The sequence below is a fragment of the Osmerus mordax genome, chromosome 5 (genome assembly GCF_038355195.1).
Source record: "Osmerus mordax isolate fOsmMor3 chromosome 5, fOsmMor3.pri, whole genome shotgun sequence".
NCBI lineage: Eukaryota > Metazoa > Chordata > Actinopteri > Osmeriformes > Osmeridae > Osmerus > Osmerus mordax.
The window spans coordinates 16,828,213-16,846,910 of NC_090054.1; the positions used below are offsets into that span (position 1 = coordinate 16,828,213).

The 18,698-nt window shown below is 43.2% G+C and overlaps 3 protein-coding genes across 4 annotated transcripts; 2 read left to right on the plus strand and 1 right to left on the minus strand.

Annotated features, from left to right (window-relative positions):
- Nucleotides 1–1,400: 1,400 nt before the first annotated feature.
- fam83ha (family with sequence similarity 83 member Ha) lies at nucleotides 1,401–8,697 on the minus strand. Its single transcript, XM_067236137.1, has 6 exons — nucleotides 8,573–8,697; nucleotides 7,502–7,963; nucleotides 7,090–7,254; nucleotides 6,733–6,857; nucleotides 2,147–6,611; nucleotides 1,401–2,037 (listed from the first exon to the last, which is right to left on the minus strand). The coding sequence occupies exons 2-6, from the start codon at nucleotides 7,955–7,957 to the stop codon at nucleotides 2,026–2,028; spliced, it is 5,223 nt and encodes a 1,740-aa protein (XP_067092238.1). The 5' UTR covers nucleotides 7,958–7,963; nucleotides 8,573–8,697; the 3' UTR covers nucleotides 1,401–2,025.
- A 529-nt stretch (nucleotides 8,698–9,226) lies between these two features.
- On the plus strand, nucleotides 9,227–13,757 carry LOC136942742 (IQ motif and ankyrin repeat domain-containing protein 1-like). Its single transcript, XM_067235712.1, has 14 exons — nucleotides 9,227–9,293; nucleotides 9,583–9,708; nucleotides 10,476–10,615; nucleotides 10,727–10,891; nucleotides 10,974–11,165; nucleotides 11,242–11,367; nucleotides 11,463–11,602; nucleotides 11,908–11,962; nucleotides 12,059–12,151; nucleotides 12,296–12,404; nucleotides 12,552–12,648; nucleotides 12,841–12,975; nucleotides 13,080–13,208; nucleotides 13,481–13,757. The coding sequence occupies exons 1-14, from the start codon at nucleotides 9,227–9,229 to the stop codon at nucleotides 13,653–13,655; spliced, it is 1,749 nt and encodes a 582-aa protein (XP_067091813.1). The 3' UTR covers nucleotides 13,656–13,757.
- A 383-nt stretch (nucleotides 13,758–14,140) lies between these two features.
- Nucleotides 14,141–18,695, plus strand: mlh1 (mutL homolog 1, colon cancer, nonpolyposis type 2 (E. coli)). Of its 2 annotated transcripts, none has more exons than XM_067237009.1 (19): nucleotides 14,141–14,359; nucleotides 14,637–14,727; nucleotides 14,822–14,920; nucleotides 15,020–15,093; nucleotides 15,170–15,242; nucleotides 15,357–15,448; nucleotides 15,528–15,570; nucleotides 15,697–15,785; nucleotides 15,876–15,988; nucleotides 16,088–16,181; nucleotides 16,265–16,418; nucleotides 16,556–16,881; nucleotides 16,985–17,115; nucleotides 17,223–17,331; nucleotides 17,422–17,485; nucleotides 17,582–17,746; nucleotides 17,848–17,940; nucleotides 18,034–18,147; nucleotides 18,310–18,695. In XM_067237009.1, exons 1-19 carry the CDS (start codon nucleotides 14,253–14,255, stop codon nucleotides 18,463–18,465), a joined length of 2,187 nt encoding a protein of 728 aa, XP_067093110.1. In that variant the 5' UTR covers nucleotides 14,141–14,252; the 3' UTR covers nucleotides 18,466–18,695. The 2 variants fall into 2 exon arrangements, with proteins under 2 accessions (XP_067093110.1, XP_067093111.1); XM_067237010.1 differs by having other exon boundaries at nucleotides 16,100–16,181.
- The last annotated feature ends 3 nt before the right edge of the window (nucleotides 18,696–18,698 follow it).

Consider the following 18,698-nt stretch of genomic DNA (forward strand, 5'->3'; position numbering starts at 1 on the left):
TAACCAACAAGAGCAACAAGTCCCTCAATAAGAGTCATTGTGTTCCTGGAGGAAGCTAACATCAGGTCCAGCAAACCATTCCTAAGTACCGTTGTACTCCCGGAACAAGTAAGCCTTAAGCCTTTTCTTGAAGGTGGGGAGTCAGTCAGTGTCTCTGATGGAGCTGGGGAGGTGATTCCACCATTGCGGGGCCAGACCGGAGAAGAGCTTGGGTTGGGAGCTGGCGCTCTTGAGAGGTGGGACCACCAGACGGTTGTCAGAAGAAGACCGTAGGTGGCGGGTGGTGGTGTAAGGCTGGAGGAGAGACTTGATGTAGTCGGGTGCAGTCCCGTTCACCGCTCGGAAGGTCAGTACCACGGTCTTGAATCTGATACGAGCCATGATGGGAAGCCAGTGGAGGGAGATGAGGAGTGGGGTAACATGGGAGCGTCTGGGTAGATTGAAGACCAGGCGGGCCGCTGCTTTCTGAATTCTCTGGAGAGGGCGGGTTGCGCATGCTGGGAGACCGGCGAGCAGCGAGTTGCAGTAGTCCAACTTGGAGAGGATAAGTGCTTGGACTAGCAGCTGGGTGGAATGCTCAGACAGGTATCTCCTGATCTTCCGGATGTTGTAGAGGGTGAATCTACACGACCGGGAGACTGCAGCAATGTGGGAAGTGAGGGAGAGCTTGTCATCCATGGTAACCCCGAGGTTCCTGGCAGAGGATGAAGGGGTCACCGTCGCAGATCCCATGGTGATTGAGAGATCGTGGGAGATTGAGGGTTTGGCCGGGATGATGAGAAGTTCTGTTTTGGCAAGGTTCAGCTGGAGGCTGTGCTTGGTCATCCAGGCGGAGATGTCTGTGAGGCAGGCCTCAATCCTAGCTGAGATCCCCGGATCAGTCGGGGGGAACGACAGGTACAGCTGCGTGTCATCAGCGTAGCAGTGGTAGGAGAAGCCATGGGAGGTGATGATTGGTCCAAGTGAGTTGGTGTACAGGCAGATATTAAAAATCTGTTCTACACTTTGATCCGACTCCTGATATCTGTCCCACTTTACAGATATGGCAATCATATGGCCAAAAGCAGCACACCATGGGGGAAGGCACCAGTATACTGCAGTAAGGGCTGTGCTTAACATCAGCTGCATCAGAATGGCTGCCTCGTCAAATGAAGATAATATGATTCAGAAAGGAAGGGAAATTGCTTCAGCGCATGTGCTTCACTTTAAAACAAATACTTTAAAGGGGAAGAGGGCAACAAGTTACAGGAGTCAAGGAGCTTAGTGTCTGCTGATTCCTACCACGAGTTTGCCAGATGTGGGAGACATTATTACCGTGTGTTATGAATGATTTTCACACAATCAGAAGGTACATCCAAAATCAAGAGATTACACAAAGAAGGCTAAAAACAGCTTCTATAATAAACATTCACTTTATTTTGAGCAGAAAAGACAGCAGTAAGCTGTATAGACACAGTAACTAAAGGACTATATGCTCATTGACATGTTTTGGTTGGCCAGTCTAGTAAAGCAAGTCAGCACCTATAGATAGCCTACTAAAGGGCACTTTAGGCATACTCTCCTAGTACATTTTCCCTTATATTTGAGTTAAGAATACAAAAATGTTACAAACAGTAGATATATTTGTTGTCAAAATCTAGACGTGAATACTCAAGAAATCTTTGTTTGAGCACACTTCACATTGTCAAAATATTATATCACATTTTATTCATACCACACCCACAACTATAATACTCCCCCCACAGAGAGTAACAAGTAATCATTGATTACAACGATGCATATTTTATAAGAGTGGTTGTCATTCATTCAGCTGAATAGGAATCACTGTTTCAGGCCCACAATGTGTGAGATCCTTTGGAGCAGCAGAACATGGACCTCTCTGAGTCATTTATTTTTGGTCCATCTTTGCAAATGCTTTCAACAAATGTCACAGTTGCTTTTAAATCAACTGATAGTCATAGGATGCCTATTAAACAGTTTTCTTCAGTCCAGTGTGATGGTCTTTGTCTGTGCTCTCTTCACCCATTAAGGTGCCATCTATCACATAAAACAAAAAGGAAGACATGAGTTGACACAGGGAGGCAGGCATTCAACTACATTTTGTTAATTTATTCCAAGTATTTTTTTTTACGGAGAAAATAGATACCTCGAACCGGCTGTAGACTTTCTTCTCCTTTCGCATGCTTTTGATCTTCTTAAGCAGATTCTGCCGCTCCTGATCAGTCCTACACTGCCTACTGGACTGTGATCGTTCAATAGTCCCTTCTTCCACACTCCCCACCCTGTGAGCCTCATCTTCTTTGGCATCATCTGTGACAGCGGTTTCTTTGGCGAGCTCTGCTCGGCTTTGGCTGTTTGCAGATATCTGTTCTAACAAAATCTTTGTATCATCTCTGAGGTTACTACTTGACAGTACATTGGCAGTAGATGAATGGTAGCGGGACTGGCTTACTTTTGAATTCTTTGACTGAGGTGAAATTGGAATGACTTGATCTGATGCACTCTCTGAAGCTGAAGGGGTAACATTTGCTTCATCAATTTGTGATTCATGGAAAACAGATTCCTCAGATGTTTCAGGTTTTGACTCCACACAAAGTTCACTTAAAGGCTCCTTATTCAGGCTATTGTTTTCAACAACAATAGATAGATTTGGGGTATTGGATTCACCTGAAGTAGAGTTGGGAATTGGGTTGAACTCTGTTAGAACTGTATTGACTGAGGAACTAGATTTATTCTGCGTAGATGAAGAGCATGATTCTATGTGTGTGGGGAAGGGAGATTCACTTGATTCTGTTAAGGTGGGGTCTGAAAGGGAGCTGGATTTGTCTGGGGTTGGGCTGATCTCGGGAGTGGTGACCTCTGTTTTGTAATTCTCAGAAGACTCAGCTAAGACACTGTCAGAGTGAGATTCGGGGGAAGAACCTGATTCTGTTGCAGTATAGCAAGAAACATCTGTCATTATTGGAGAGAGAGATTCGTTCTGAGTTGTTTCTGACAGAGAGCTATGTTGTGTTTGTGATTCAGGGGTATTTTCTTGACATAGGGTAGTGGAGCTGGTTGAAAAGAGAACAGGATGAGGAGTGGAGCTGTTTGCTGAGGCAACAGGATGTAGAGTGGAGCTAGCTTTTGGGGAATCAGGATGTGGATTGGAGCTAGTGGAAGAGGAAACAGAGTGTAAAGTTGAGCTGGTTCCTGTGCCAACAGGATGAGGAGTCGAACTTGCTGCTGAGGTAGCAGGAGTAGAACTTGTTTCTGGGGTAACGGGAGGAGTCGTCGAACTTGTTTCTGGGGTAACAGGCTGAGGAGTCAAACTTGTTTCTGGGGTAACAGGATGAGGAGTAGAACTTGTTCCTGGGGTAACGTGGTGAGCAGTAGAACTTTGTCCTGGTGTAACGGGATGATGAGTAGAACTTGTTTCTGGGGTAACAGGATGAGGAGTCAAACTTGTTTCTGGGGTAACAGGATGAGGAGTCAAACTTGTTTCTGGGGTAACAGGATGAAGAGTCAAACTTGCTGCTGTGGGAGCAGGATGAAGAGTAGAACTTGTTCCTGGGGTAACAAGATGAGTGGTAGAATGAGTTTCTGAGGGAGCAGGATGAATAGTAGAACTTGTTGATGAGGGAGCAGGATGAGGAGTAGAACTGGTTTCTAATGTTGCTAAGCTGGGCTGTGGAGCAGAGATGCGTTCTGTATGGGGTGGTGTAGAGGAGCTGGATCCTCCTTTTTTGGTTTTAAATGGTGGTTTGACTGGAAGGGAACTTTGAGATTCATTGGCTTTAGTTTCTTCAGGGTTGATTGGCAAAACAGACTCATCGGGACTAGCCGACTGACTGGACTCCAAAGGAATGGAAAGGGTTGAGGTGCCAGATTCTGATGGAATAGTTGGTGGACATGGTTTTGTTCCTGGGACACACTGAGGAGATGAATTAGGTGGAAATAAGTGGTCTGTTTGGGGTGAAACTGATGAACTGGGCTCATTCAAAGCTGGTGTATAATCTATGATTGTCCCTTTAGTGAGACTTTCACTGCATTTTGTTGAGGTTAAAGTTTTAGCTGAGTCATTTGAAACAGGAGTGGGATGAAGAGATGATAGCATATTGGATTGTTTGGGTGGATGAGATGAGGAAATTTCAATTTGTGTTGATTGATTGGGAGAGGGTGATGATACTGAAGAGATAGGGTTGATTGATGAGCCTGTTGAACTGCTGTCAGGTGGTCTACACTGCTTTTCAATTGTGTTTGAGCCCACAAAGGCACTATTTGAGGTAGTAGGATCATTTTCCTTTATTTCTCTTACAATCTGGTTTCTCTTCAATTCAATTTTCTCAGCATCAGTAGAACCTGGAAGTACTCCCTCATTACTAGAGACACCCTCTCTGTTAAGGGGTTGAGAGACATTTGGGGGAATATTTGGATCCTGCTCCTTAGGTTTAAAGGCCTCATTGGGATTAAGATTTGATTGTTCACATGTTACTGTTGACATCTTGCTCTTTATCTCCTGAGAAAATGGTGTTGTCTCAGGTGTTCTATCTATTTTTGCTGGCTTGGCTGATATATTGATGGCAGCTTCTACTGTTGTTTTTGGAACTTCAGAGAGTCCAGGCTCTACCTTTTGGGATGCGGTTTCGGTTCTTTGGTCACTTGTGGTTACTGAGTGATCAGTCTTTATACAAGCTTTTTCAGGGATGTTCACCAGTGGTGCATTCTTTTCAGCTTTTCGCTTGGCAGCTAACTCTTTGAAAAACACAAGTCTACTATCTGGATCACTCATGTCTACATAGGTCATACTGCTTGAAAATGGCTTGGTTGAGTGTGTTAGTTGTTCGGTTTTCAGTTCTATTTTCATAGTTTTCAGTTGCTCATCTTGAGAGCGCTTGGGTGGCGGTACTGCCGGTAAAACTGTTTGCTCCACTTCAGTAGGTTTTGGTTGTTTCTTTATCTCTTTGTCATCAGGAAGAACTTTAGGTAATTTTGTTACACCTGTATCATGGACTAAGTCATCAGATTTGGAAGACTCAGTGATTGTGCTGTCAGTACCTACTGACTTTACGTAACGGCTCCATTCAAAAGGTTCCCGGGTGAAGGATCTCCGTTTTACCAGCATCGGAGAGGCAAAGGGTAATTTGAATTGGTCATTTTCATTCTTGCTCGTTTCCTCATCATGCTGTCCAGAGGTAGTTTGCGTGTCTTGGGAGAAATGCTGCTCGAGTTGAGAACTAAATATTAGTGAGGATCTCAGCCTAGAACTCCTCTGGACTGCTGCATTGTAACTCTTGCGGAAAGACTCTTCCCTTTTTACACAGATCTCTTTGGGTTCCTTAACCTCCACCTCCTCTGTCTTTTCCCCTTCTGTAGTCGATGATGACTCTGATGGTGTTGTATCAGCCTCTGATGACATAGTGACAACAATATCGGGCACTTTCTTAAACTCTGGGAGGACTGATTTGGTGTAATATGGGAGCTTACTTACTCTAGGTGCTGTTTGAAACTTAGGTATTTCTTTAGTACGAAACATTGAGTCTGACAGCACTGGACCTGAGGACTCGACTTGTATATGTTTCAGAGGCTCTTCAAAAGGGTCAATCCCAATGGGTGGTTGCATTGACACATCTTCATCTCCTGTATCATCAAAAGCACTGAGATATGAGCTGATCCTCCAATCTCGCATACCCTGTTTGGCATTAAGGTCTGGTGTTTCGTGATCCATGTTGGGCTGCTGGAAGAACTCATTTTGTTCAGAAGGCATTTTCTGTGTTGGGGAGCGCCGACAGGCATATGGCTGTCCGATACTTATTCTTTTTGGATGTGGTAGACCAAGTGAAATCTCCCCTGAAGCTGCTTTGCATGAGTCGTCGTTCATCGCTACAGAACTGGTGGATGACAAATAATTGAGTACAGGGTCATAGGGCTCAGGCTCCATTTCTGGTGGGTATTCAGCTTGTGTATACTGATCCATCGAAGGATACCCATAACCCCTGAACTTATCATAGCCAGCATAACCTGGTTCTGGTCCTGCTCTCTGGTACAGAGGGTGTTCCCTTTGTTGTTCTCTGTGCATCTGCCTCCCCTGGGTCTCAAAGCCCTGCATGGTCTGGTGCTGCATGAATCGATATGATGGGACTCTGCCATGAGCGCCCTCAACAAAACTGTGACTTTTAAATTCATTTGAGTCCATTGTGTTGGGAGAGGGGACCATAGGGTAACCTTGCTCGATAAGAGATGGATCCATTCTCAAATGCTGGGAAGAGTTGTACATTTCCAACTGTCCTTGGTCTAGTGACCTGTGGACACTAGACTTGTGCTTCCTGAGAGCCATCTGTTTCTGGTCTAAGTACATTCGCTCATCAAAGGAATGTCTGGCCCATTCCATAGAGCCAGTGCTTCCTATGGGCAGGACTTTTCTAGGATCTCTGAATAATGGTGTCTGATCAGTGCTGCTTAGCCTGTCAGACAAGCTGCTGAAGTCTGGCATTGGAGCTAGTACATTTTCAAATATCAAAGGTTGGGACTGAGCAAAGAGAATACGAAATTCTTCATCAAAAGTAGTCACCAGCTGTCCAAGGAAAAGGTGAGCTATGCAGCGGTGAATCTTTTCAAATGACCACATAAAGCTGAAAAAAAAAAAATGTATATTTGATTGTAATGCAATTAATACAAGATTAAATATCCTTTCTACTCAGATTTTGATAAAAAAAAATAATACAGTACATCTCTTGTTTGTTTTATTCTCACCTGTAATTTCCACTCAGCACTGCCCTACAGTCTGTCAGCAAGAATCTATTCATCATCTGGCCCTTGAAGGATTTCCCAGTTCGACAGTAATAGGTCAAGCCAGACACTGTTCTCACTCGCATTAACTGTAATAAAAAAAAAAGGAATACAAATAATCCCAGGAACAATGAATAATGAAAATAGCCCTTAATTTCCAATTTTAGTGCTAAATATAAGAACATGGGAGTCTATTTTCTCTAGGTGGCAGCAACACACCATAATAAATTCCATAAAATGTCCATGCATTTACCCTTTAAATAGTAAATTTTTTGGAGTTTAACTGAAAAAAACAAGAAATCATTTTATACACAGACTCACCGGAATATTCTCCAAATTTACCCGGCAATTGGAAACCATGTTAGTAAAATGGTGCACATTATGTTCATCCAGAAGGATATAGACTGCAACATTTCGCCCGGCAGCGTCCAGAATATCAGCAAAGATGTCAACATCTGTAAACATGTCCATGACCACGGCTACCAGCTGCAGAGAACCAATGAGCATTTAATTAGAAACCAGTATATTATAGGCACACAGTTTGTAGTAAAAAGCTGACGACACTGATCTGACGTGTCATGTCTTAAACACAACGCAGTCCACTCGCTAATCAGCCACATGCATTCATTTAATTTCAGACTTATTTATATCAGATCAGACTGAAATGTTGCCTTTCCTTTGAGGAATAAGTAGCATAAACATGTTATGAATAAAAAATAAAATAAAAATTTACTTGTTGAGCATTCTTAATAAGTCGACGAGCATGTTCTTTGATACTGGGCATATCAGGCTCAGATGGGTTCACCAGTGTGGTGACTTCTGTGGGGCCGATGAAACGATGCTGTTGAGGCCAGCCGAGGTCAAGGCCAGGTGCATCCAAGTCAGAGTGCATGGGCCAGTATGTGTCTGAAGATCCCTCACCCCCAGGGCCCAGGTACAGCTCAGGTGCACACAGCTCAGGCTGTGTGCTCTGATGTGGCATCTGTGTTGTGTGCTTAATGTACTCAACCTCCTGTCTAGAAAGGAAGTCAACCACATTTGCATTCTGGAGAAAACCATAATAGCTCTCCAAGTCTTTCTCTACAAGTGCATCAATTGCCAGGCGATACTCCTCTCGATAGTGGGGAGGCAAATAATGAGGGTCCAGAGGGTTATCACCAGCTGATGAGCATTGAGAGCGGTGGGCCATAGTGATCTAAGGATACAAATACACATACAAAATAAAATTAAAAACATGTTTCACTGCATGGACATACACTTGGATCATAATTGCTTGCCAGAGACCACACTTAAACAAGAGGATATTGAGTTGGTCACAGACAGGCATACTGAAATAACACGTTTAAAATCACTTCCCGAACTCTGTCCCTAAGTAACCCCTGACCCAGAAACTTGAAAAGATTGTGTCACAAGGTTAAAACAATAATACCAACGAATGTACCTCCTCCCCTTGTCCAAACGGAATCAAATTCACCAGCAAGTTCATATTTTATTATGGGGGAAAACATACAATAGTTTACCTAGAAGTCTGTAGTGTATGGAACAACATAGTCTAACATTTTAGGTACAATAAACTGGGTACTATACTGACAAAAGAACAATTATAATTTAATCCATAAAAACTGTCTAAACTACGAAACGATAGGCTATCTTGAAGCTACAGCTGTCTGACAACATGGTAGGCTACCCTTACTGTATTGAACACGTCTTTCGGTTAAAAAAAACGAAGTGATATTCGTCTTGTACAACAACTTGCCATGTTTGTTTTAGTTTTCCTCAAAAGTGTAAATAGTAGGCTACTCACCTCTCAGATCGACGTAAAGATTCTTTTCGTTTAAATTTCTTCTTGAACTCACGTAGCCTAGTCTATTATCCTCGTCGTCAGTTATTTTTCTAGTCACATAGCCTACCGGTGAACGTCTTGTGAAAGAGCTCTGTTGCGTAGTTTTATCATCTTCGCAGGCCAAACCAGTTTATTTTCATGCTTGAGGCAAGAATGAAGATTCTGTGGCCAAGACACTGTCGTCAATGTTGCCCCGCCTTGCGCACTGTCCAAGTTAGATGTCCCCTAGGCTTCCCGAAATGAGCGAGTCCCTGACCGAGTCGAGTGCGAACTATCGAGCGCTACACTACAGTAGGCTAGGGAAATACAGAAAATATGGTTTGTGGCCAATAGTGTGGCACAATGCATTATCACATTTTCAGCAGTCCACAAAATGCTCAGATTCCAGAGCCGTTCTCTTAGCCAGATTTTCAGATGATTTGGCAGTGTGCGAGAGAGGGAGGATTGTTGTGTTACTACGGCGACCAGTGAGCGTCAGAGTTTCTGTACGCCAAGTAAAAAGTTATGGCTCTTCTCATTATGCAAGTTAACTAGCTAGCTTGGGTAGCCTAAAGACATTTTCCCATTCTCAGAACCCACCCTCTTTCTAATGACCTAAACATGAGCTCCCGAAAAATGACATCTTCTGGGAAGGCTGGAGCCAAGGCACCCTTAAAGAGAGCAACTCAAACCTCAAAGACCGGTACAGTATGAAAGCACAGCTCTGGATACAGAGAGATGGGTGTTTACAGTACTGGATTGGGTTGGTGACCAATGAAACAATTTGTGTGAACTTTTAGGCCTATAAATAATCTGTAGGAGGCCATGTCATCTGGATTACTGAAATTTGTATTTACACTATATGTCTATCTGGATACGTTTGAGTTTCTTATAGGCCTACTCACAAGGAAATTTCATGACAACATATAGCAAACATCTCGTTTGTCATACAGTGATGATGTTCAATGTCTCTTTGTGTACCCCTGAAAAAGGAGCATCTCCACAAAGCAGAATGAGCACCAAGGTGGCACAAGGTGGCCAGTCCAAAAGCACAGCTGACAAGTCCAGAGGTGTTACCCCCTTGACAGAGACAGTGCTCACAACACTATCAAAGAAAAGTACAGTTTTGCATCACTCCATCTATATGATGTATTCACCATCTTCCATTATTAACAGACCACTTGTTTTTTTTTTTAATTGAGGTGGATTCTATTCAGATACTAGTGGATCTTCACCCAGTGATATCTTATAACATTAGATTAGATTTGTGTTTATACCGTATTTCTCTGTCTCTAAACATCCCTCCTACCTCTCTACTGGCCCTTTGTGTACATTTTGGACATTACTTAGCTCATAAACCTTAGTTACACTTTGCAAGAAGGGTTAAACAAGGAGGAGTCTGGTGTAACTAAGTAAAGGACATGATGTAATTCAAGTGAGGGCCTGAAAACAATCCCTCATTGTTTCCCCCTAGGCAACACCCATCCAGTGCAAATAGAGAAGTAAGAACTGTAGCAGCATGAAAAATGACATACACTTGTTCATATGTTGTCTCACAACATACCATAGGGCCATACCATAGGGCCTTTTTATTAGATCAACAAGAAAGTTCCTTCCCTGCTCTTTTCTGTATCACCCAATTTCTTTTAAAATAAATTAATGTTTTGGCCGTGCAAGTATTGGTATGTACTGTAGTTGAATCTAAAATCACTGTAATAAACAAACTCCTAAGGTCAAGCTAAACACCAGGCTGGAATGAGTGTCACAAGACATAGACTTTGGTAAACTATTCAAAGAATCTGCACTGAGGTTACACTAGATACTGTAGTGTTGAATTATACTGCACAATGTTTTGGCCACAATTACACACCTACTCTTTTGGTAGATGTGGAGCGGAGGCGAGAGCAGCAAGCTGCAGTGACCATTCAGTGTGCTGTCAGGAGCCTGCTGGCCAAGAGGGAACTAGAACGAAAACAGAAAAAAAAGCAGGACTATGAGGATCTAATGGAACGCTTGGAGAAAGAGGTTAGTATGATATAATAGATTAATAGAAAGTCATTGCTGATTACGATAAACATAACATTTCGTTTAACTTTGTGTTATCCTTGAATTCAATGTTTTTTTATTTGTCTGAAGGCTTTTGTGGCAATAGTCCGAAGGAAACAAGAGGAGGCACAGCAAGAGAAAAGGAAGGAGGAGGAGGAGAGAAAGAAGAAGAAGGAAGAGCAGTTCCTTCAGAGACGCCTTCTGGAAGCAGCTTTTGATGGGGAGACAGAAGTGGTCTTAACAGTTCTCAAGGAAGTGAGTTTGACGTACTTCTGAACAGTAGGTGACAGTTGTTGAATCTGACAAGATGATTATCCTTTTCCTTTACTTGCTGTAGGCATCTGAGAGGGACACACAGCGTGGCCTTGGGGTTGAGAAAACAAGCAAACGCCAACAGCTGCTCAATCAGCTCCGCATGATAAATATCACGGATGCCAACGGCAACACGGCTGTGTCGGAGGCAGGAGCAGGGGGTCAGCCTGAGGTCATCACTCTATTGGTAAAGAGAGGTGCAGACGTTAACACACAGGTGAGAGCACCTAGACACACTTTCACACGTGGAGAGGGGCCGGTGTGGAATTGTTTCAGGCAATGATGTATTCTAGGGTGCGTTTGGACGGACACCAATCTTTAGAGCTGCCTTTGGGGGTCACCTTGCGGCAGTGCAAACCCTTCTGCAGTTGGGGGCGGACCCAAGAATCTACGCAGATGACGGCAGCACCCCAGCGCAGGTGAGCATTAGTGTGTCTAGTGTGTGTGGCCTATTTTACTTTATTTTGTGCGTTGACTGTGTGTTTTAGGCAAAATCTCTGTGTTTATATTGAAGGTGGCATCTGGTGAGGCCTTGGTATCAATCCTAGAAGGCTGGGACCTGAGCATCACTGACTGCATGCTAAAAAAGATGAGGGAAAAACAACAGAGGAGCACTGAGGAGGAGCAAAAGTTAAAGGAGGCAGAGACTGACTGGTGAGAGACACAACGCATTTCCACCACAACTCCACCCATGCAGATCCTTTTAGAATCTAGATGAGCAATTGCAAACAAAACATTTATTTAGAAATAAAGTGTCCAAGCATGTCCAGCTCCCAAGCATGTCCAGCTATTTTAATCTCCTGGCATTCCTATTTAGTATTTTCTAAAGGTCTCCTTCTCTCTTTGCTGTCAAATATCCTGGAAAGATAAAGCAGTGGAGGATAGCTGACTTTTCTGCCCCTATTGTTCACTGATAGGGGGTTTTGTGCAAAGGAACAATGGCCTGTGTTTTACCCCAGTTTGACAGGAGAGGTGGAGCAGCTCCAGAAAAAGTATGAGCGATCCCAGAGAGAGGTAACATATGGAGCCAATGATTCCAAGTTAACACAATAATGCATGTGTCATCACTCTGTTCCTGCCTTTTTTTTGCATGTTAATTTGCATGTTAAGGCGCAGAAGGCCAATGTAGAGCTGAATAAGAGGATTACAGAGCATAATAAATGTCAGAGGAAGGGTATGGAACAAGCAAAAGTCACATTGCAGGTAACTCTAAAACTTGAGTAAATAGCTCTTATCTCATTGCCTTTGGACTGACTCATGTTGAGTATGCGTGTGTGTGTGTGTGTGTGTGTGTGTGTGTGTGTGTGTTTGTGTGTGTGTGTGTGTGTGTGTCTGTGTGTTGAACAGGTGGTTCATGACACAGAGGATGTATTTATGAAGACTCAAATGGCTGCTCAGCTGGCTGCTGATCAACTATCCCTCGCTAAACTGACACTGAGAGAGCACTCAGGTGGAGGTGTGTACTGTCACACCTCTTTCTCTCTCTCTCTTTCAGTCTTAATCTCTGTCTCAAAGACACGCACATACATGTACATGCAAACACTTTTCTTTTGAGTCATTTACCAGGACCTTTTCCCAGAGTTGTGTGATATTTTGAGTTCAGATGCTGTTGTTGCCCGTGGGAGGACTTGTTGCTTGGTTCGTGATCTTAATGACGTTCTTCTCAAAGACGTGGGAGACAAGATCAAACAGGATGGCAGGTCATGGAGCATTGTCAAACTGTTATTATGAGATTCAGAGCTGACCTTTACCTGTACCTTCATTGTCTATATTGCCCTGTTCTTCTAACATGGGTTTGAAACTGTTTTTTAACTCCTCCTTTAACTATATGAACACAACATTATAAACCCACATGTTTTAGTCATTAAAAAATCTGTCTGTTTGGGAGAAAGGTGGCCTCTGCTCGTGGATCCCTCTGGTCAGGCTGCCACATTTCTGAGGTACAGAGACACTAACTACCTGGATGCCATGAACCCTGAAAACATGCAGCCTGAGAAACTGAGGATGGCTCTGTTAGGGGCCATCAGGTAAGAGAGAGACAGCAAGAAAGAGAGATAGGGAGAAGGAGATAAATGTCTGGAGGTATGTAGATGAAGAGGCTAATAAGAAATATGGTGGTTATGTCTTACAGGTTTGGAAAGCACCTGGTCATTAATATGATGGAGGTGGACTTGTTTGAAACTGTGAAGAGCCAGTTGGAGGATGTGAAGCCAGGGCTCAGTGCACAGCTAATGAACAAGGAGCTTTTGCAGGAAGAGAGGTAGACAAGTGCAAGTCAAACCTCCACCATAACTAAAAATGCAACTATGTAATCCAATTTCAACCTTTGCTCAACCCTTACATAATAAAACTGGTCATGAATATGAAATATACATCTCCACAAGACAGACATCTTTGCAAAATTAAATTAATAATCAAATGCAGATATATTTCCGACTCAGTCTTGGTTCTCATATCTCCTGGTTCTCATGTTATTTCTGTAACAAACCTGTCTTTACTTGTCATAACTGTCTCTTCAAATTTTCTCTGCAGGTACCTGAGTCTAGTACAGTCCTCAGATGGACCCCAGTATGCAAAAACTGAGTTCAGGTTAGACTGGATTGAGAAGTTCAGGCTTGTCCTGGTGACAAAACAGCGCCACCCCTCGGACTTCTTGCTCACAGCTTTCTATCCCATTGAGGTTATGTTGCCTGAGTCAAGACTGTAATATAATTGTCAACTTCATACAGCACACTGCAGTAAATGGTATATTTAAATGCAAAATTGATCATAACATGTCTAAACGTGTGTACATCAGTTATATTAATAAAACAACACATTTCACACATTGTTGGATTGATGGCTAAATATTATAGTGAAACCAATGATTCAGTGGCTTGAAAAGTTACATTACAGCAAGAGTGTATGACCCATATCAAATAGCATATTTCTTTTTAACTTAATGGCAAACTTGTACTGTGATTTGTTGTCTAGAGAAGCCCTAGGAGTTTTTATGTCTGCTCTGCAAAAAAAAAGATGAATTTAAGTAGCATGTTTTGGTAGTGTGTCTGTCACTCCAATCTACGTATTCTTTTCTACCAACCAATGACGATTTCCCTTGTTAGAAGAATAGCCAATCATGTGCCTGTACTATCAACCCGCGCTTTAATTTTACAGTTTAGCGAGTGGCCGCTGGGCAAATGCACTGTCTGCCTGTGCAGCTAGCTAGTCATCCGCAATTCCAAACAAATACATCTACTGGGATCCAGTAGCTACTAACTAGGCTAAACAACTTGCGAGATATCGTTGATTACCTAAAGTAAACATGGCCGGAGTTATTCGAAGACTGGATGAGACCGTTGTCAATCGGATTGCTGCAGGAGAGGTGATTCAACGTCCAGCTAATGCAATCAAAGAAATGCTGGAGAACTGGTAAGATTACCACAAATAAAGATGGATAGCTACTGTAACTACCGCTACAGATGGGCTGTATCTAGCTCGCTAGCAAGCTAACAACAGGTAAGATTGCTAGCGACCTCGTTAGCCTATCAAAATAGTCTACACGTTTGCTACACTACAGTCTACGACGCCGCTTTTTGTCTGTAACTAACGATACTACTAGGTCCAAACGTAATCTTGTAAAACGGACACATTAACACCATGGCTATCTTCCTTTTTAAGTGAATCCGTGTTTACATCCATGTTTCAGTCTGGATGCAAAATCCACCAACATACAGGTTGCTGTCAAGGAGGGAGGACTGAAACTGATCCAGATTCAGGATAATGGCACTGGCATCAGGGTGTGTTTTTCGAGATGTTGACTCAGGATTACCAACACAACAAAATATTTTTTATTGTGATATGGCCTGGTTCAATGTGTCTGTTATGTTGCAGAAAGACGACATGGACATAGTTTGCGAACGGTTTACAACAAGCAAGCTCCAGACATTTGAAGACCTCTCAGGTATATCAACGTATGGCTTCAGAGGAGAGGTAGGAACAGTGTCTAGTGCTTGACTTTTCATTTCTTGAATATTGTATTATCAACGTTAGCTATCACATACAAACTTTTTGATATGTTTTGATTTTCAGGCCCTAGCCAGTATAAGTCATGTGGCCCATGTGACTATAACAACCAAAACTGCTGATGCCAAATGCGCTTACAGGTAAGTCAATTAGTATGGCTCTACTACATTGTATAAATGTTTCAGTCTCTCTGAGTATTTTCTTTACTTTCTCCAGAGCAACTTACTGTGATGGGAAACTAAAGACTCAACCTAAACCGTGTGCTGGTAACCAGGGGACACAAATCATTGTGAGTTAATCTATTATTCATCCCTTAATTGTGAGTTGTGACCAGCCACTGAAGGCGAACAGACTTAACTAATTACACAATTTATGTAATATTTGCGTTTTTCTGCATTATCAGGTGGAGGATCTGTTTTACAATGTATCTACCAGAAGGAAAGCTCTGAAGAGCCCCAGTGAGGAGTACTCTAGGATTGTAGAGGTGGTGAGCAGGTCTGTAGCCATGTTCTGTGTTATTGTACCTTTTGGGCTCTTTTGTATATTTTGTTATAGTCATAACTGTGTTTTGCAGGTATGCCATACATAACTCTGGAAAAAGCTTATCTGTCAAAAAGGTAAGACATGGCTGGCAACCATAAATCTACGGTAGTTGGGGGGAGGGGGGGGGGGGTTGATTATAGTGATCTGGGGCTGATTGTGGCCATTTGGATGTTTTACATAATTCATCTGTGTTTTTCCAGCAAGGGGAAACCATGGCTGATGTCAGGACCCTACCAAATGCCTCCATACTGGACAACATCCGGGCAGTGTTTGGTAATGCAGTCAGCAGGTATTACCCATTCAAAGACAGAGATAATGCCAGCTTTGATGATTATAGTGTTTTTCAACTGAATGTGGGACTTTTGTTGTGTGTCCACAGGGAGCTTTTAGAAGTAGGCTGTGAGGATCAGAAGCTTACCTTCAAGCTGAAGGGCTACATCTCAAATGCCAACTACTCAGTCAAGAAATGCATCCTCATCCTCTTCATTAATCGTATGTACCACAGAAAAGCTAAACTCTTTTAATTAGATCCCTTTTAATGTATTCTACCAATACTAAATTCTGCTAATAATTCAATTACATTCTTATCAGATCGTCTGGTAGAATCAAATGCCTTGAAAAAAGCAGTAGAAACGGTTTATGCTGCCTACCTTCCCAAGAACACTCATCCTTTCCTCTATCTCAGGTATGTCACTTTAATTGAATAAGAACTGGAAAGTAGCTTGGTTGGATGTTGGTTTCATGTTATGTTCTTTGTCGTTGCCATAGCCTGGAGATAGCACCACACAATATCGATGTGAACGTTCACCCCACCAAACATGAGGTGCACTTCCTCCATGAAGACTGCATCATCGAGAGTGTCCAGAAACACATAGAGAGTAAATTGCTGGGCTCCAACTCCTCACGTACATACTTTACACAGGTAATGCACCCCTGTAGCCTATTGTGAGAGTCGAAGCATTAAAAATATATATTTATTTGAATGTACAAGCGAGGCTTTACAGCCTTTGATGTTTACGTAAACTAAACTCAGTTGTTTGATGTGTTCCCCCTCTGTAGACCTTGCTGCCCAGGCCGTCCGTCTCTAGTGACGCGAAGCCCTCTACCAGCTCCACTGCAGAATCCAGCGAGCGGACGTACGCCCATCAGATGGTGAGGACTGACTGTCGAGCCCAGAAACTGGATGCCTTCCTGCTGCCTAAAGAGAAGCCAGCCTCTGCCGGTCAGGCCACTGTGGAGCCTGTGTCCAGACCGCAGCCTCCTACACAAGACACGCATGAGATGGACGATGCAGATATGCTGGAGGCCTTGGAGGAACAAGAGACCAGTGACCCCTCAGAGGTCCGTCCAGGAACTAGCTCAGACACACTAGATGATTACTCCAGGTATGTGAGGGTGGAGTTTGATCAAGATTCGGTGACTGTTGAACTTTATAAAAATACATCTCTGAAATGTGTGTGTGTGTGTGTGTGTGTGTGTGTGGACTAGGAAGAGGCCTCGTGTCGTCCAAAAAGAGAAGCAGGAGGACCTAACAGCTGCAGCCACTCCCAGAAGACGAGTCATCAAGCTAACCAGTGTGAGGGAGCTAAGAGACGAGATTACTGAACGGGCACATACAGGTATTCAACTCACTTGACTGATTGTGCAGTAGTGCATTGAAGAACAAGTTTTATGTATGAGTGTTTCTAAAGGCTGGCTCAAACCATACCTCTTGGGGTGTTCTCAGGTCTTCAAGAGATGCTTCAGAACCTCTCGTTTGTTGGCTGTGTGAACCCCCAGTGGACTCTTATCCAGCACCATACCAAGTTGTACCTCCTCAACACCACTAAACTTAGGTCAGAAACACACATACAGGTGTCACAGCATTTGCCACTATGAAGCACAGGGCCTGTTTAGACAGAGTTGTAACATTTCCTGTGTTCCAGCCAGGAACTCTTCTACCAGATATTGATTTACGACTTTGGGAACTTTGGTGTGTTGAGACTGTCTGTGAGTATCACCACATAACTGGGAAATGAAAAGGGCTGGATGAATAGAAAGAGGAGTTTCTGATAGCCGGTTTTGTGGGGTGTGTTATTATTACAGACTCCAGCGCCGCTGTATGAGTTGGCTATGCTGGCACTGGACTCTGAGGAGAGTGGCTGGTCAGAGGATGATGGGCCTAAGGAGGGCCTGGCCCAGTACATAGTGGACTTCCTGAAGAAGAAGACAGAGATGCTGGAGGATTACTTCTCCTTTGAGATAGACGAGGTCTGTCCTGTCAGTGTCTCACTATTTTATCTCAGTATAGTGAGTTGGTACATGCAGACCTTTGCATCACATTGTGACATTTAGCATGCTCTCCATCACAGGAGGGAAACCTAACTGGGCTGCCGCTGCTGCTAGACAAATACACCCCTACCATGGAGGGTCTGCCCATGTTTGTCCTACGGTTAGCCACTGAGGTAAAAACAAATGCCCTGAGTATGAGAGAACTTCAAAAGGAAATCCTCTTGGTATGGAGGCTTATTATGGAAATGTGTGTGGTGCCTTTTTAGGTGAACTGGGATGATGAGAAGGAGTTCTTCCGAGATTTCAGCCGGGAGTGCAGCCAGTTCTACTCCATCAGAAAGCAGTATATCCTGGAGCCAGAGCCAGAAGAGGAGGAGCAGGTACAATATGTCCCTCAGAGATGGTTTGAGACAACTACAGAATATCTTGTCATCACAGAAGACCTTGTAGCAAATGACCCTTTGTTTCAAAAGTTACGAAGATGCTAAACATATCGTTGAGGACTAAAATAATGACTTGTTAGTTTCTGCTTTGTGTTGCAGGATACAGAGCTGAACTCATGGCGTTGGAAGGTTGAGCACATCATCTTTAAAGCATTCCGCAGCCTTTTCAGCCCCCCTAAGCACTTCAGTGAAGATGGCTGTGTGCTCCAGATAGCCAACTTGCCAGACCTCTACAAAGTGTTTGAGAGGTGCTGAAACTAGATGGAAAATACTGGTAAATGAATACCGGAGTAAGCTCTATCTGCTGCTATGACTTTCAGACACATTTATTGTTTGTGTTGTAAATAATGTCTGCCACAAACATAGTTTTTTGTACAAGTTTGCAATATATAGTAAGAACACTTCTGGAAGGATGTTACAAATATTTTTGTACATGGTAAAGATGAAGTGTAATTCTGTTTGTTAAATAAAAAGTAATGAAAGAAGGG

Excerpts from the sequence above, each read along its gene's own strand:
- LOC136942742 (XM_067235712.1), top strand. The coding sequence starts at position 9,227 with ATGACATCTTCTGGGAAGGCTGGAGCCAAGGCACCCTTAAAGAGAGCA. Across the intron at positions 10,892-10,973 it reads TCTTAACAGTTCTCAAGGAA|GCATCTGAGAGGGACACACA; the intron begins GTGAGTTTGACG and ends TACTTGCTGTAG. Across the intron at positions 11,166-11,241 it reads GTGCAGACGTTAACACACAG|GGTGCGTTTGGACGGACACC; the intron begins GTGAGAGCACCT and ends GATGTATTCTAG.
- mlh1 (XM_067237009.1), top strand. The coding sequence starts at position 14,253 with ATGGCCGGAGTTATTCGAAGACTGGATGAGACCGTTGTCAATCGGATT. Across the intron at positions 17,332-17,421 it reads CTCAACACCACTAAACTTAG|CCAGGAACTCTTCTACCAGA; the intron begins GTCAGAAACACA and ends CCTGTGTTCCAG. Across the intron at positions 17,486-17,581 it reads TTGGTGTGTTGAGACTGTCT|ACTCCAGCGCCGCTGTATGA; the intron begins GTGAGTATCACC and ends TTATTATTACAG.
- fam83ha (XM_067236137.1), bottom strand. The coding sequence starts at position 7,957 with ATGGCCCACCGCTCTCAATGCTCATCAGCTGGTGATAACCCTCTGGAC. Across the intron at positions 6,858-7,089 it reads TAAATTTGGAGAATATTCCG|TTAATGCGAGTGAGAACAGT; the intron begins GTGAGTCTGTGT and ends TTTTTATTACAG. Across the intron at positions 6,612-6,732 it reads GTGCTGAGTGGAAATTACAG|CTTTATGTGGTCATTTGAAA; the intron begins GTGAGAATAAAA and ends TTTTTTTTTCAG.